This window comes from Amblyraja radiata, chromosome 33 (assembly GCF_010909765.2).
Source record: "Amblyraja radiata isolate CabotCenter1 chromosome 33, sAmbRad1.1.pri, whole genome shotgun sequence".
Lineage (NCBI taxonomy): Eukaryota > Metazoa > Chordata > Chondrichthyes > Rajiformes > Rajidae > Amblyraja > Amblyraja radiata.
The window spans coordinates 2,096,281-2,114,909 of NC_045988.1; the positions used below are offsets into that span (position 1 = coordinate 2,096,281).

Genomic DNA, 18,629 nt, shown 5'->3' on the forward strand with positions numbered 1-18,629 from the left:
AAAACATTGAGAAGCAGAGAGATAATGGAAAGCATGTGCATTCATCTGAAGTAGCCATAAATGCCATGTTAAGATGGTGCACATAGTGCTTCATATTGGCCAGGGCCCAGGGAGGTTATTTTGGAAGGTACACAAAAATGCTGGTTAAACTCAGCGGGTGCAGCAGCATCTTTGGAGTGAAGGAAATAGGCAATGTTTCGGGCCGAAATGTTGCCTATTTCCTTCGCTCCATAGATGCTGCTGCACCCGCTGAGTTTCTCCAGCATTTTTGTGTACCTTTGATTTTCCAGCATCTGCAGTTCCTTCTTAAACACGAGGGATGTCAGGACTGTCTTATGAAGAAAGACTGGATAGACTTGGTTTATACTCTCTAGAATTTAGGAGATTGAGAGGGGATCTTATAGAAACTTACAAAATTCTTAAGGGGTTGGACAGGCTAGATGCAGGAAGATTGCTCCCGATGTTGGGGAAGTCCAGGACAAGGGGTCACAGCTTAAGGATAAGGGGGAAATCCTTTAAAACCGAGATGAGAAGAACTTTTTTCACACAGAGAGTGGTGAATCTCTGGAACTCCCTGCCACAGAGGGTAGTCGAGGCCAGTTCATTGGCTATATTTAAGAGGGAGTTAGATGTGGCCCTTGTGGCTAAGGGGATCAGAGGGTATGGAGAGAAGGCAGGTACGGGATACTGAGTTGGATGATCAGCCATGATCATATTGAATGGCGGTGCAGGCTCGAAGGGCCGAATGGCCTACTCCTGCACCTAATTTCTATGTTTATGTTATTTTGGAAATGGAAAACATTGATTAGTTGTACATTTCTGGTCGTCATCTGTGAGGAGAGATGTGAAAGCACTTGGGAGGTACGGAGCGGATGAACTGGGACACTGCCAAGACTGGAAAATATTCGTTCTGTGGCAGGATTGACTGCTTGTTTTCTTTGGAACAGTGAAGGCTGAGGGAAAATTAGTTGATACATAAAATTAAAAGGGCTTACACAGATGAGATAGCAAGGGTTTGTGTCACTTAGCTGAGCATCAATAACAAGGAAGGAACAATATCAAGCGTTCTTCTAAACAGTTGAAAAGCAAGTTGGGAATTATTGTCACTGCGAGTGATTGGCAATGACCCCGTATTGCATTGAAAGTACTTGGCTATGTGTTTGATGGGCTGTAACCTTGACTGGCAACAACTGGAAAAGTACATTAGGATAGCACTTTTATGCCAGAATTTATGTTATAGTATAGATCCCATAATCTCCTAATGTGGTGTGAATTTCTTTGAACCTAGTTTGTGCAAGAAGGCAAATTATAACTGTCTTGTAAATCTGTCTTTAGACTGATGTTTTGGACAGACTGGGGAGAAGATAAAGTTGGAATTTACAAGAGTGAGATGGATGCATCACACCCCACTCGACTCATTTCTGATGGTATTAAATGGCCCAACGGGATTACCGTGGATGGATCTTGGATCTACTGGACTGAAGCTTATGTTGATCGTATTGAGAGAGCAGATTTAAATGGTGGCCAGAGATCAGTACTAATACAGAACCTTCCTCATCCATATGCTATCAGTGTCTTCAAGGTAAATGGCCAGTGGCTGTTCAGAATGATATTTGAAATGTGATACTTATCAAATCAAATGCTGATGTAGTCTCATACATGATTCAGAAATGTAGCTGTGAAACTATCCACTTTTGGTATTTTAAGCTTCTTTAGCATTGAAATAAACAAGCACGTGATTCTCCTTTTCTTAAAATTAGTTCTTTAATTTTCTGGAGTTTTGTTAAGATTTTCAAAAGCAAGCACCGAAGCAAAAGTGTAATGGGTTAGTGCTGGATGACATTCTCTGGCAAGTCTGTCTTCATGAGCAATTCTGGCTAATAGGCTTTTATTTTTAATACTTATAAATGAATAGCATCTTTCAGTGCCTCAACCAGTCTAATGCTCAGCAAAGTAAAATTGAATTCAACTTGCTGTTGTAATGTAGCAAATGTTTTTGTCAAACTTCTTAACAACAGAAACGGGATAATCACCAGATAAACTTTTTTTGTAAGATGTTAATTGAAGGGTCAATATTGGTCAGATCACTGAGAATAATTGCCCTGCCCTTTTGTTATCATGAATTGTTGCCTCCACATAAAAGGTCAGAAAGAACCAAGATTTAAGATCTCTTCTTAAAAATGGCGTCGTCAGCATTGCGGTATTCCCTCTGTATCAGGTTAATATTTATGCTTAAATCTTTGGCATGGGACTCGAATGCGCATCCTATTGATTTGGGTGAAGATTCACTGATGAATCGTAGCTGTATAGGACTGAAACCATCAGGCTAGTGTCCACTGGAAGCAACACTTCGGACACCTCCTGAACTGCAACTATGTCCTTGATGTAAGTGCCCTGGTCTGGATTCCAAAGCAACCTATTTGGTTCGGTCTTGCTGCCACTAATAACAAGTCAAAGTTCATATCACAGCTGTAAAAAGCAGCAATGTCTCAGGAGCCGATGGTACTTGAAGATTGGTGGTGAGTCCATAACCTTGTGATCTTGCCAGATTTGCATGTGTTAGGGATGATGGTCCCATAGTCGTGTCTGTCTGCAAGAATGGAGACAAGTTTGGCTATAGGAACTGCAGCGATGTCTCTGTGCTGTCTGGTACAGGGAAAATTATTGCCAGGATCCTCATCGACTGCTGCCTCCAGGTAGCTGAAGAGTTGCTTCCCAAATTCCAGAGTGAATTCTGTTTGTCTTAATGCACAGCAGACATGATCTTCATGACCTAACAACTCCAAAAATATAAATACATGATGCAATTGCTGTCCATCGCTTTCCTCAACCTTTCCAACCTCAGAGGATGAGTTGTAGAATGCAGATGATGCTTGCGTTTGCACACATTTGGAGGCCAATCTCGAAGTCATTATTGGTCCATTCACTGAAGCTTATGATAGGATGAGCCTTACACTCAGCATATACAGGAAAAGTACAGACCTCCACCAGTCTGTCGACCTTGCAAAATACTGCACTTTGACAACAAAGATTCACGGTGAGACACTGGAAAAACATTGACTGCTTCCCTTTTCTCTGCTAAACTGTAGTCTAATTTAAGTTAACGTAAAGATCCCAGAACACTAATTGAAATAAAGTATTACATTCTGCTACTGCCCTGATCAACTTTTTCAGCTCAGCCAGGATCTTCTGTTGACTGGTTCACTCGCTTAATGCTTGTTAGACTTTGGGTTGTGTATTTGCCTACCATATTACATAAGACACTGCAATTCAATAATTATGAGTGTGAGGTTTCATGAGATTGTGGAATACAAGGATAGACTTGTAATGAACGTGAGTTTTTTAGTGAGGAAGTTTCAATAATATGAACAGTATACTTCCAATAAATATTGAGTCTTGGATATTCAATACTCTTTTTAGGATCAAATCTACTGGGATGATTGGTCAAAGCTGAGCATCTTTCGAGCGTATAAGCATGATGGCTCGGGTGTGGAAACCTTGGTTACTGGTTTAACTGGAGTAATGGATATGAAAGTTTTCTACAAGGGCAAGACTACAGGTAACACCTGTACAGAATCTTTCTGGATGTAACATTTGCTCTGTTTACTTTGGTGCCTGCCAGCAAAATATGTAGAGTGCTGAAATATGTTTTAGTATCACCAAAAACATAGATGAGAAGTTACGGGAAGTCCTGGAAAACAAAGTAAATTATTATTGGACGATCTAATTTTGTGCATCAAAGATCGTACATCAGCAGGTCACCGAAGTGTCTGGGCATACTTCCAGTGGGAGAATTAAAGTTAACAATTTATTATGGACATTTTTGTTTCCTGTATTGCAGATACGTACATTAGCAAAATTAAATTGCAAAACACAATATTTTACAAATGTCCAGTAGATCTAATTGCATCAGTCAGTCCTTCACTAGGCATGTATCAGTTAATAATAAATGAGTAAGAAAGAACTACAGATGCTGGTTTAAGTCGAAGGTAGACAGTAACTCAGCGGGTGAGGCAGCATCTCTGGAGAGATGGTTGCTGAACTCTCGTCGGAGAGAGGAGGAGAACTTCTTCAATGTAGACATACCTTGAGGGGATTTCGCAGCGGAGTGGACGAAATGTGTAAGAAAGAACTGCAGATGCTGAAGAAGGGTCTCGACCTGAAACGTCGCCCATTCCTTCTCTCCAGAGATGCTGCCTCACCTGCTGAGTTACTCCAGCATTTTGTGTCTACCTTCAGTTAATAATAAATTGCATTTGTATGGTGCACTTAAATATAGAAATAGTTGCAAGCTGCTACATAGAAGTGTTATCGGGAAACAATTCGTACAATGCCAAAAAAGGATAGTAAAAGTTTAAATCAGAAAAGATGAGTTTTTAAGAGGGTGTTTGATGAGAGGTTCAGGAAAGGAATTCCAGAGTTTTTTACTCATACAGTTGAAGGTATTGACACCATTCATGAGGCCATGGGAGTTGAGGAAGTGCAGGAGCCTGATGGAGTGAAGCAGTTCTCTGATGATTGTAAGTCTGTGCTGCAGGATCTGTACATTTATATTTAATGTTATGCTGGCTGTAGGTGGACTAGCTGGTGACTATTATGAATATGTAGAATAATTTGGGGCACGTGTACACCTAATTATTGTAAGTGACTCAAAGTAGCTTTGTTTTACATTATGTACATGTATTAGGCCACTCGAGTATTTCTGAAGATTCGAGCCAGCTTTGAAAGAGGGGGAGAGAGAGAGAATAGGTGTACGCATGCTTTCACATCTGAAAAGAGAAAGGATTGGGCGATGTTCAGATTTACACTCTCAAATTATTGCTTGTAATTTTTCTAAGATATTTTAAATTCCTTTTAAAGGCAGCAATGCATGTGTATCAAAGACCTGCAGTTTGCTTTGTCTTCCAAAGCCAAATGGGAAACGATGTGCATGTCCCGATGGAGTGAAGAGCTTGGTTTTGCCAAATGGGAATGTTGGTTGTGAATGTCCACATGGTTATTCTCTCAAGAATACCACCTGTGTGCGACAAGGTGAGTGCCTTGTAGCTAGTTATCTTTACATTCTGTGTAATGGCCCACAATGTCATTTATTTATTAGATTCAAATACATTATGATAGAAATTAGTTGAAATATTGCCATGCTCCTGGTGATCATTTCTACGGAAAATGTATATGTGCATCTAATCTTTATATATCTCCTTCCATTACCCATCATCACCATTCAAGACATTAAGACTACATAAGAAGATAATAAAACTACACAATAAAATAATAAGACTGCATTAAAATAAAAGTAAAACTATGAAGATAGCATGTAAACAACCTGTACATTTACGACAACAAGGAAGTCGAGCACAGTTTGGACAGCGCTGCAATGAGAATCTTATTAATATTAGACAATAGGTGCAGGATTAGGCCATTTGGCCCTTCGAGCCAACACCGCCATTCAATGTGATCATGGCTGATCATCCCCAACCAGTACCCCGTTCCTGCCTTCTCCCCAAATCCACTGACTCCGCTATTTTTAAGAAATTATATTATATTAATAATTAGGAATTTGCATCATAAAATAAATTGTCTGCCTGCAAAGATGACAACCAATTTGCAAATACTTTCATAACCATAGAATTGTGTTTAAGAAGGAACTGCAGATGCTGGAAAATCAAAGGTAGACAAAAGTGCTGGAGAAACTCAGCGGGTGCAGCAGCATCTATGGAGTGAAGGAAATAGGCAACGTTTTGGGCCGAAACCCTTCTTCGGACCCTTGTGTTGTTAAGGCAATGGTGCAGATTTATTTCTCGCCATCGTAGTGTAATTTCCTTATGCCAGTAGTGAGGAAGTGATCCAGCGAATCTTCATTGATAACTCATTGGGTTTAGTGGCCCATCATATGTGGAATTAGCTGGTAAAGAACTGAAGGATTTTTCTGCTTGACTGGCTAGTAAAACCAAGATCCATTGCCAGTCCTCCGGAAATTGACTGTTGAATTAGTTGTGAAATGGTATTCCACCAAAATTGGGCTGTGGCTCAATGATGGGTGTGGGTGATGTAATTCAGGAGAAGAACCAGACATATCTAAACATTGGCTATCAACCTGCAAAGAGCAACTTTTGTGTATTTGTATTGCATTACAGAGCATAATTGCACCCCTAACCAGTATGAATGCTTCAATGGAAAATGTATCAGCAGTATTTGGAAGTGTGATCATGATGATGACTGTGGTGACTTCAGTGATGAAACGGATTGCCGTAAGTACCACCTGAATTTAATAACTGATAAATATTATGTAACTTTCTGAAATAATGCTAAAATAACAAATTTTTTCAGAGCGTAACTAAAACTTGTGAGTTGTAGTGTAAGGTGTCACCTTACAACTTTATCCTTTTCACCAGATGTTTCCTTTAGTATGCCAAGCATGTTGTTTATGAAACTCATTGTGCTTACCGGTTTAATAGAAATTCAGCCGTTCTGTGGTTTGTTTTTTTGGTGTCCTGGTAAAACGGGGTGCCAATTTTTAATCTTATGTACAAACATTGATTGGTAAACATGAATCCTTTTTACCTGTTTCACAGCCACGGGAGTGTGCGATGTCAACTCTCAGTTTAAGTGTAAATCTTCGGGGATATGTATTCCAGCAGCATATGTGTGCGATCGTGAAGATGACTGTGGAGACAATAGTGATGAGGAGCATTGCTGTAAGTGGTTTAATATCATTATCCACATTTCTGAATAATTATCTTCTGCCATATTGTTATGGCCGGCCTTCACTTAAAAATCGAAGTTGGGTCAAGTCAAGTCACTTTTATTTCTATAGCGCATTTAAAAAACAACTCCCATTGACCAAAGTGCTTTACATTGGTGGAGGTGCTAACGTTACACAACATTGGTTCATAGATTAAGTACATACATAAATACATACATATAGCCCTCCCTCAGAGGACGTCAAGAAAGGCTTGAGAGTTGTACATTTCCATTTGAGAAATTGCTGTTATGTCGAAGATGAGAGGCAAGGCTCTGTACTGCCATGGAACCTTCCACATAAATATCCCATTGTGGGGAAGCTGAAATCTTTAAAGGACTTTTCAACCTTAATCCCAGAAGACAAACTGAGATGTTTGAACTTTTTAAATTCACCATTCTAAAAGTAATCTTAAATACTAACTCCATAATCCTTGCAATAGCTCTGTTTTCTTTAGAATGTGGACAGAGAAATCCCTGCATTAGATCCAACCTAATACAGGTTTCTGCACCTGATTGCTTCATAGTTGTGTCCAAGAAGACGGCAATACTGCAGCACAGTCGTGCAGTCGCGGTTGAACAGTTGCCGTCAACTTCTGACTGCGTTTGTGACCATATATGTGAAGTCTCAACCTGATAATCGTGTGGGGAAAAACGTCCTATCATCCTGCAAAGTCCAGCCCAATGGTAAACACTGCCCAGTCCATCATGGGTACTGACCTCCACACCATCAAAGAGATCTACAAGCATCGCTGCTTCAAAAAGGCAGCCAGCATCATCTGAGATCCACACTATCATGGCCAAGCTCTCCCCTCAATCCAAATGCTCAGGAGCCTGAAAACTCCAAGGTCCAGGTTCAGGAGCAGCTTCTTTCATACAACCACCAGGCTATTAAACACAACAATGAAGATGGTTTTATTGTCATATGTCCCAGATAGAATACTGAAATTCTTACTTGCAGTCTTAATTTACTTAATTTCCTAACAGGCTTCGAACTATATAGGGTAGGGGGATATATATATATTAGAGTTAGACAGTGTTTAGTCCCACCTGCCTGCGTTTGGCCCATATCCCTCTAAACCAGGCCAATCCATGTAACTGTCTAAAGGTTTCTTAAACATTGTGATAGTGCCTCTCTCAACTACCTCCTCCAGCAGGTATATAAAAATACACACAGACGCACACTCACAGATGCATAGACACAAAGGCACAGACTCGCAAAGGCACAGACGGATACACACAGATTCGCAAAGGCACAGGCACATATACACACACAGATTCACAAAGGCACAGGCACATATACACACACAGATTCACAAAGGCACAGGCACATATACACACACAGATTCACAAAGGCACAGACGGATACACACAGATTCGCAAAGGCACAGGCACATATACACACACAGATTCACAAAGGCACAGGCACATATACACACACAGATTCACAAAGGCACAGACACATATACACACACAGATTCACAAAGGCACAGTCACATATACACACACACACACAGACTCACAAAGACACAGACAATTTTGGGACATATGACAATAAAACACTCTGACTTGTTATAAATGCCTTGCACTTTAAACTCATCTCCACCAGGGGGCATGCAGCAACCTCTATCTGATCAAGTACAGCAGCTGTACAGTTTCCTGGATGGCCCATTCCTTTCCTGTGATTTCAGATCTTCCACATCCCCTTTGCTAAAATCGGTCAAGTTTGATGGGAGGAGCCTAGATCATGTTTTATATTCCAGTTCTAACGTATCACAAAATTGTATCCTGCTCCAATATAATTTAACCTGTTTTAAGATGGAAGAGAAATTTGAATTTAACCAATTGGAGGTTAATCCTGATCCTTCCCATACAACATGGGCAATAGATCAATTTTTATCAAGGTTTTTGTTGAGAAGTTTGTACTAAATGGTGTTATTTCTTAGAACATACAACAACAAGCCCTTCAGCCCACAATGCCTGTGCTTTCTTGCTGCCAATTTGAACTAATCATGTCTGCTCCCACACTTGCCCAGGCAGCATGTTTTTGCATCACGAACTTTGTGAAATGCAACAGATTCCTTGTAACCTACTGAGGAACATTAGCATTGGCTCCCAGTCAAAAATTAAAAATGTTGAAATAGACTATGAATACACCTTTTAAATAAGGATGTCTTTATTATTATTATAAATAGCCAGTCAATGACTAGTTATTTATTCTGTTGCAAAATTGTTTTCCCCATTTCTTAGACTCAACCTGCAAGTGATGAAATAAAGTTATTTTAACTACAGGCTGCAAGAATTTGTTTTTTTCTTAAAGTTTAGGGATAAACAAATAAGATGTCTAATTTTGTGGTGTGGCAATGTTGTCCCTTGGCTGTTCATGTGGACAATAATTTATTAGCTCTAAACAATTGGGTTTTATTCTGTTCATAAAGTATAGCCAACTATCAAATCAAGCATTTAGATTTGACAGTGTGTTCACCTGATATAAAATATTTATTAATATAAGGTTAAATAACTGCACTGGGTTACATTGCCATCAATCCATTTGAGTTGAGAAATATCTTGTGGCTTTTCTTAAAGTAATAAGTGTGCAGATATATTAATTCAGTCGAAGATAGACACAAAATGCTGGAGTAGCTCAGCGGGACAGTCGGCATCTCTGGAGAGAAGGATTGAGTGACATTTTGGGTCGAGACCCTTCTTTAGACTGGCCTGAACCGGTCTGAAGAAGGGTCTCGACCTGAAACATCACCTATTCCTTCTCTCCAAAGATGCTGCCTGTCCCGCTGAGTTGCTTCATGCTTTTGTGTCTATCTCCAGTTTAAACCAGCATCTGCAGTTCCTTCCTATAAATTCAGCCTGCTGTTATTACAATTTTCCTTTCTCTGAACGTCAACAGCATTTAATACCTGTACCAGTGATGAGTTTACTTGTGCCAATGGCTTGTGCATCCGAAAGTCATGGATATGTGATGGGGACAATGATTGCCGAGACTGGTCAGATGAAGCAAACTGCACCTGTAAGTAACAACGTACTTGTGGCAACTTGCTTCAACTTCATTTATTCCTGATTATTTAAATTGTCCTCTAGCAGAGTAATGTAATATTCACTCAGCTCAATTTGGAAAATGTTCAAATTGGGTTTAAAAATAAGCGTTTCTTTTCAAAATACCACAGTTAATTTCCAGTCCATTGGTCATTCATTTGGTTCATATGCGTTTCAGCTCCAGCTTCCACAATGAAGCACGAGAGCCAGGACTCAGAAATAGATTACAATACTTTTGAGAGATAAATCCAGTAAAGTTATGGTTATTAAATTTGCTCATTTTAAATTTTGTTTCATTTTGGCAAATAGATTTAGCTATTTAAGAATTGGCTGGAGCATAGGAAATATATTTTAAATTTTCAATTGCGTATGTTTACACTTATGTAACAATGAGAACCAGTATGTACAAGACCACAGAATCCGTGTGAGGTTTTGGATGTCAAGGGGTATTGAGGGTTGGATTAAAAAATAAAAAAGAAGCATGTGTATGGATAAGGGAATAATGGCGAGCGAGGCATGTTTGGAATATAAGAAATGTAGGGAGCTACTTAACAGGGAAATTAGAAAGGCTAAGAGGGGTTACAGAAAATCGCAGGCAAGATTAAGGTAAATTTGAAGTGATTTAGAGGGAATCTGAGGGGAACCTCCTTCATTCAGAGAGTGCCAAGTACCTGGAGTGTACTGCTTGAGAGAGGTTGAAGGTGGTTTGCTGATAGGAGTGTCCAGATGAGCACTTAAATCACATGTGCATAGAAGGCTATGCACCAGGTGCTGGGATATAGTGTAAACAGAGATATTCACTGGTTGGTTAAGGCAAGTTGGACTGAATGGCCCGTATCTATACTCTATGATGCTGTGACTCTGCTTTGAGAAAACTCTGCAATTTATTGAAAATCGGGAGCTAATCCATCTCATGTCGCTTGATGAAATTTCACATTTGAATGTTTTCAACACGACACTTTCAAAAGTAGCAAATTCAATTTATGTAGCACTGTAAAGTATCTGCTCCATTTGACACTTAAGCCATAGCTATTCATTTCATTGAAAACCACTGCCTTCTATGTGAAGAATGAAGTTTGTCAAAATTGCACCTTTCCTGTAATATGTAGCAGAGCAGAAATGCATTGTTATCTCTGGCAGTGTGTATAATGATATTGATGATTTTTTGGTACATTCACCAACACAAATATTTTCTTTAGCCACTAATAAAAGCTGTGACCCTCGCTACTTTACATGCCGTAATGGTAACTGCATCCAGCGTGATTGGTTGTGTGATGGGGATGACGATTGTTTCGATGAAAGTGATGAAGATGTTACTCTCTGTGGTAAGAATCCTGTGGGATGTCTGTGGTATTCGTGTCTTTTTGTGTCTTAGCAGTACAGTCTGGAATTTGATAATATTTAACTAAAATATTTTAATAGTTTAACTAAAATATTTTAATAGTGTCCAAAGTTCAGACCAGGTAATAGTCTTTTGTGTTTGAATCAAAAGCAGGTTCTGAATGTCTCTGTCTGCCTGTGTATTGTATATAGATGTATATATGAGTGCAGGTGGAAGATAAGATAAACAGGAAATAACAATACAAATGGTTTAAACTTACAAAACACAAAATGTCAACATGGTTTTTACTTATTTAATAGGTTAAATTACAGTTTAGCAGAAGAAAGCAAATAATTTTGAATATTTCTCACAGTCTAATTTATGAAAATAATCTTAGTAGATATGGTTGTGATTTATTGGCCTTGCAAATGAAGGAGATGAATTTTAGTCACTTTGGTCGTGTGATGATTGATCTTGGAATTGTTTGATAACTTGCTCTAATGATAAATGGCCTAAACTGATATTAACATTTCATAGTTAATTTGACCAACTGTTAAATGTTGTTCCTTTGTTTAAGAAAGGAACTAGAGATAATCCAGGAATTTACAGACCCCTGATCCTCATGTCAGTGGGAAGGAAGCTACTGGAAAGGGTTCTTTGGGATGGGATATACTCGCACTTGGAAGAGTATGGGACAATTGGGGAACAGGTAGAATGGCTTTAGATCACGTCTTGCAAACGAGGTGACAAAGGTGAAGGGAGGGTATTGGATGGCGTCTGCATGGACTTTAGTAAGGCATTTGACAGGGTCCCTTATGGTAGGCTGACCCAGAAGATTAAGAGTGCAGGAAGAAATGGTAGATGCTGGTTTAAACCGAAGATAGTCTCAAAAAGCTGGAGTAACACAGCGGGACAGGCAACATCTCTGGAGAGAAGGAATGGGTGACATTTCGGGTCGAGACCGTTCTTCCGAATCGTCACCTATTCCTTCTCTCCAGAGATGTTGTTTGTCCCGCTGAGTTATTCCAGCTTTTAGTGTCCAGAAGATTAAGATGTGTGGGATCCACTGTGACTTGATAGTTTGGATTCAGAACTGGTTTACCAATAGAAGACAATAGTGATGGAAGGGTGTTAATCTGGCTGGAGGTTTGTGACCAATGGTTTTCCACAGGTTTAATGGTGGAACGTCTGTTTATTACACATAACATATGGAAACTGCTTGGACAAAAATGTAGATGGGTTGGTTAGCAAGATTGCAGACGTCAACAAATTGGTGTCGTTGTGGACAGTGAAGAGGCTGTCAAAGGATATAGCTAATGTAAACTAGTTACAGATAAGGGTGGAGAAACGGCAGCTGGAGTTTAATACGGGCAAGTGTGAGGTCATGCACTTTGGGAGGTCACAGGTAAGGGGAGAGTATACAGATATTGGCAAGATGCTTAACAGCATTGAAGTACAGAGAGGTTGTGAGGTCCAAGTCCACAGCTCCCTTAAAGTAGCAATACAAGTAATGCCAAAGAAGACAACTGGTATGTTTGCCTTCATTTCTTGAGCCAATGAGTACAACAGTCAGGAAATCATACTGCAGCTTTATATAATATTGGTTAGGTCGAATTGGGCAGAAGGGATTAGTTTAACTTGGTATCACATTCAGCACAAAATTGTGGGCCAACGTTCTGAGTCTTTGTTTTGCCCAGCTGTTCAGTATTATGACAAATGAAACAATCTGAATCTGAATTATGAAGATCTCACTGTGTGCAGAAATGATTTTTGTTTCGCTTTTCACATCTATTTTCATTTTTCAATTTGGTCTCATTACTAGTAACAGGTACATTAAGAAAATACTAGCTTAGTTTTGTAACTATTTGTAAAAATCAACATAATATCAGAATAGTGTTGGCTAATTAGTACATATAATAGAAGCTAAACATGCTCTTTTGTTTCCAAAATGTCGATGTATTTTCTTCTCAATCGTATGCTATCATGCAGAGAAGACGGGTTGCATTGGATTTAAATGTAAAAATGGTACATGTATTGGAATGGCTGAACGTTGCAATGGTGTCACAGACTGTTCAGATGGATTAGATGAACAAAACTGCAGTGAGTACTTTTACATTTATTTAAAACAATGACTTCAACTGTCTACTTTCAATGTACTTAAGTGTCTAGAATGGCAATTGAATTGCTTAGGCATGGATGCCTAGAGACTAAGTACTGTGCAAGGAGATCAATATGAAAGAACCACTGGTCAGTTAGAACCAGATGGGCAGAATGGCCTCTTCCCCTGCTGTACAATTCCACAGCTCCATAATTATACATACATAATTCAGTTTGGCTGGTCTGTAACATTGAGATTGGAATAGCAATACATAGCACATTGGTGTATTAAAAACTCACATAATATTCTGTATAACATGATTGTATATTAACATTTTAGATGAGTTAAAATAAAATTGATTATTTATGCAGAAGTAGAAATTATTGAAAAATCTTTCTCTATTATCATAGATAATAATGGACAAGTAATTTTTGGTCAAGGGAATTTAAGGTTCTACTTTGATTTGTATGTGGGATTCTTTTACATTTTACATAGTTAGATTCTTGCACTCCTTACTTCCCAATACTGTTTCTGAATTCCCAAGATTCAGGTGACTGCACTGTAGTTATTTTTCCTTTCTACCTTTCAATATAATCTGTTATAAATGCACAATGTAAAATTCATGGAATGCACATTCGATGTTCCAACCCAAGGGAATGCAGTTCCCACTTTCCCAGACATGAATAATAAGATTTTCCTGCATTTTCAAATGGCTTGAGATGATTTTCATGTAGGCTCTGTAGAAGTGAGAGTTGCTGCTGTGTTTAAATATTAAACCTGAATGTTACCATGGTTCCTTTTATTAATTTTGCCAGACCCATTATGCTCTCGGAATTTTGAGTTCGCCTGCAAGAATGGACGTCAGTGCCTGCCGAAAGAGATGGTTTGTGACGGAACCCGGCAGTGTGATGATGGTTCCGATGAAGATCCAAATCACGCGTATTGTAGTATGTTCTCTTCAGTATTCTCTATCATATTAAAACCATATACGGCAAAATCTGTAGACCATGATTTGCTGATTGAATTGATGTTCTCCCATGTTGTCAAATTGGATGACCATTTTGGGGAAGAAAATTGTTCCCCCTTGTACTCCTTGTGGCCATTCTACATATAGGTATTGCAACCAGGTGGGAATCGACTTCCATAACTTTGGATAGTGTTACATCCAAGACAGATCATTAACTAGTCTGCATGGGTCAATTGAGCAGTCAGCAGGAGTAAGAATTTTAACAAAATAACTGTACCGTTGTTAGCATTTAAATCAATTATCGAGCCCTGCACGCTATCCTGGCTGAGATTAGTGTCATCAACACATTGGGCATCAATTCTCATGTATGCTGATTTCATTTGGCTTTATAATCAGCCGATAGTACTGTTCACTGAGAAAATTTCATAACCATTTTAAAACTTTTGCTTTGTGAAACTTTTTCCACCCCCTTCTCGTACTTGGTTTTGTTGAGACTAAATGTCTGCTGAAGTAGGATGTATCCACACAGACTAAAAGTGCAAGTAATGCCCCATCCTAAAGTTATTTTCACAACTGACTGTAATCTACAGTTATGCTTGTATGCATGAGAAACATTCAACTCAAACCAAGCATGTCCCAGAATAACAAAGATAATTGGTAAAATACCGACTGGTGTTAGGAATTTGAAGAATGCATAGAAAATCTCAGATTACATAAATGTTCTTTTGTTCTCCTGTTTGCAGCATTGGTCAGGAAAAAAATACTGAATCACGAGTTCAATCCAAATGTGACTCAGTTTTTCAACAGTAAATGTAACTTTTGGAGTTGAAACCGATCCATAGCTGGAAAACAGAAAAAGGATATCAAAAATTAATTAGTTGGTGGGGTTTTGACATCAGCGATGACATGTACAAATCCACTGACTCTCCCCATTAGATAAAGACTGAAAAATCACCAGCAGTTTGTCTGTTATTCATTATATCCTCTTCCCTTAGAGACAATGTTGTGTTTCTAATCCAAATTTTAAACGGAGAAAGCAATACCTTAGTCGTTAGTGATTCCTTATGCCAAATTAAAGCTGCCGACTGAGATAGAAGTGTGTCCTTTACTAGTGATTGGAAAGCTTAATGTTTATCTTGCCAGAACTACCCGATCCTATTGGTGTTTAGCTAGAAACATCCAACATATTGGCTGGCAGGCTTCTTGGGAGATTTGAAATTTCTATCAATATTTGTGATGGACCTGTTATTCAGGATTGATCAACATTTGGGAATTTAGTTCATCAACACAAGGCCCTGGAGTAGAGTGGACATGGCGATTCTGAATTACTGACCATCGCATGGAAACTTGGCTCTCCATAAAATAAAGGTAGATAAATCTCCCGGGCAGAGACATATAAATAATTAGACACAAATGAGGTGCCAAAAGACTGGAAGGTGGCTAATTTTGTACCTTTTTTAATGTAGGGCTGCAAGGAAAAGCCTAGGAACTATAGACCAGTGAGCCTAACACCTGTGGTCGGAACGTTAATGGAGAGGTATAGGAAGGAACAACCGAAGATAGACACAAAATGCTGGAGTAACGCAGCGGGACAGGCAGGATCTCTGGAGGGAAGGAATGGGTGACATTTCGGGTTGAGACCCTTCTTCAGACTTCTTCTGAAGAAGGGTCTCGACCTAAAACGTCACCTATTCCTTCTCTCTAGAGATGTTGCCTGCCCTGCTGAGTTACTCCAGTCTTTTGTGTCTATCTTCAAGTTAATGGAGAGAGTTCTGTGAGAGAGATATATATGGAATTGTATAGACAGGTTGATTAGTCAACTTGGTTTTGTATGTGGGAGATTGTGTCTTCTAATTCTGGTTGAGTTTTTTGAATGAGTAGTCAAAAAGTTTGATGAGGGCAAAGCCACAGACGTTGTTCATAAGGACTTCAAAGAGGTATTTGATAAGATTCTACATAGTAGGCTTCTCTGGAAGGTTAGATCGCTTGGGATCCAGGGAGATATAACTGACTGGATAGTGAATTGGCTTCATACAAATAAGCAAACGGTGAAGGTAGAAGGTTTTTTTTGGACTGGAGGCCTGTGACTAGTGGTGTGCGTCAGGGATCGGTGCTGGGCCCATTGCTGTTTGTCATCTGTATCAATGATTTGGATGAGAATGTAGAAGGCATGATTAGTAAGTTTGCAGAGGGGACTAAAGTGGGTGGTATTGTAGATAGTGAAGGTGGTTATCAACAATTACAGCAGGAGTTTGATCCATTTGGCCAGTGGCCTGTGGAATGGCTAATGGAGTTTAATGCAGGCAATTGTTGTATTTTGGGAAGTCAGGCGAGGGCAGGATCTTCACAGTGAATGGCAGGGCCCTGGGGAGTGTTGTAGAACAGAGATCTAGAGGGCAGGTACATAGTTCCTTGAGAGTGGCATCACAAGTAGATAGGGTGGTCAAGGAGGCTTTATTTACATTGGCCTTCATCAGTTAGGGTATCGAGTATAGAAGTTGGGACTGAAGAAGCGGTCTCGACTCGAAACGTCACCTATTCCTTCTCTCCAAAGATACTGCCTGTACTGCTGAGTTACTCCAGCATGTTGTATCTACCTTCGATTTAAACCAGCCTCTGCAGTTCTTTCCTACACACAGAAGTTGGGATGTTATGTTACAGTTATACAAGACATTCGTGAGGGCGCTTTTGGAGTAATATGTTCTGTTTAGGTCACTGGTATCGGAAGAATGTTATTAAACGGGATAGAGTACAGAGGTGATTTACGAGGTTATTGTCGGGACTTGAGGGCTGAGCTAATGGGAGAGGTTGGGCAGGCTAGGACTTTACTCCTCAGAGGGCAGTAGTCTAGGGGTGATCTTCTAGATCTGTATATGATCATGAGGGAAATAGATAGTGTGAATGCTCAGGGGCTTTTGATATGTTGAGCCAACAATGGGCCACTAGGCAAATCAAGCATCAGGGACATGGGTTTCAGGTGAGGAAAGATTTAATACACACCTGAGGGCCAACCTTTTTCACACAGTAGATTTTGGGTGTATGGAACAAGCAGCAGAGCAGGTGAATCGGGTACAACAATTAAAAGACATTTGGACAGGTACATGGATAGAAAATGTTTGGGGGGATATGGGCCAACTGCCAGCAGGTGGGTCTAGTGTGGATAGGGCATCTTGGTCAGCACAGGTAAGTTGAGCAGAAAGGCTTGTTTCTGTGCTCTATGACTCTGTGATGTCAGAAGGTTATTTAGAAAAAAGAAAAATTAGTTAATGCTTCAGGTGGGATTCTTTATTTGACCAAAGTGCAAGCGACCAGCATTATTTTAAAAACTTCCTGAGATCTGCAACAATACTTAGTCCACTTCCAGCATTTATTGCTTTAAAGTTTAAATAATAATTATTAATTTATCTGAATTGATAATAATCTACGATCGAATCCTATTGATGCTTGTATTCGTAGGCGGGACAGAGGAGTTCAATCGAACCTGTGAGCCCTTCAGTTTCAAATGCTGGAATGGAGTGTGCATTAGCATGGAATGGAAGTGTGATGGGGTGGATGACTGTGGCGACTACTCAGATGAAACAAATTGTAGTAAGTATACAAAGTCTTATCTACACCCTGGCCGTTGTTGTTAGTATAAAATCTATAATTAGCTTTGATTAAAAAATTTTTTTTTTTTTTTTTTTTTTGCAAAACAGATATGATAACGCAGCATTTAATTACTGGTCTCAGTCAGTTTTGAACCAATGATCTAGAGAAATGACTTTGAATCTTGCCACAGCACTGGGGGATTTGACCGATAATTAAATAGGATTTTATTTAGAAAGCTAATAATAGCAAGCATTAAAATATCAGATTTGTTTTAAAACTGACCTGTTTCACCTTTGTCCAGAAAGGATATACATCTTGCCCTGCACCTCCAGACTACCAATAAGTTGCAAGAATGACACAGTGCTGGAGTAGTTTAGAGGGTCAATTAACATCTCTGGAGAACACAGATAGCTGGCTTTTCTGGCCTGATGAGTTACCTCAGCACTTTGTGTCTTTTTTTTTAAGTCAGCGTCTGCAGTTCCTGGCGTCTACCAATAAGGTTGGATTAACTGACTTCTCAATTTGGGATAGACAATGAATACATTGCCAGCAATTTCTCCTTCTCATGAAATCAATTACTGTACACGGTGTGCATCAGGTTTATTTCTTGCATTTGGTATCACGTTGCTAACAATAGCGGATCAGTTATTCATATGGTTTTTGAATCTTTGCAGGATATCCCACCGAAGCACCTTCTTGCATGAAGTACTTTCAGTTCAGTTGCCAGAATGGAAAATGTGTACCGATATGGTGGAAATGCGATGGAGAGAATGACTGTGGAGACTGGTCTGATGAAGATGGCTGCCCTGGTATAAACACAATTAAATCTAAACTATTATTGGTGGAATTTATGGATAAAATGCAAC

The 18,629-nt window shown here is 39.4% G+C and overlaps 1 protein-coding gene across 2 annotated transcripts in view; it reads left to right on the forward strand.

Moving 5' to 3' along the window:
- The window catches only part of sorl1 (sortilin related receptor 1), a 104,799-nt gene that overhangs the window by 54,524 nt on the left and 31,646 nt on the right, over positions 1-18,629 (forward strand). For both annotated transcript variants that reach the window (XM_033049867.1, XM_033049869.1), the window contains exons 20-30: positions 1,336-1,582; positions 3,421-3,559; positions 4,861-5,031; positions 6,135-6,248; positions 6,573-6,695; positions 9,644-9,763; positions 10,989-11,114; positions 13,100-13,210; positions 14,024-14,155; positions 17,632-17,763; positions 18,438-18,572. In XM_033049867.1, coding sequence (XP_032905758.1) covers positions 1,336-1,582; positions 3,421-3,559; positions 4,861-5,031; positions 6,135-6,248; positions 6,573-6,695; positions 9,644-9,763; positions 10,989-11,114; positions 13,100-13,210; positions 14,024-14,155; positions 17,632-17,763; positions 18,438-18,572 — 1,550 coding nt within the window. The remainder of the gene's footprint in view (positions 1-1,335; positions 1,583-3,420; positions 3,560-4,860; positions 5,032-6,134; positions 6,249-6,572; positions 6,696-9,643; positions 9,764-10,988; positions 11,115-13,099; positions 13,211-14,023; positions 14,156-17,631; positions 17,764-18,437; positions 18,573-18,629) is intronic.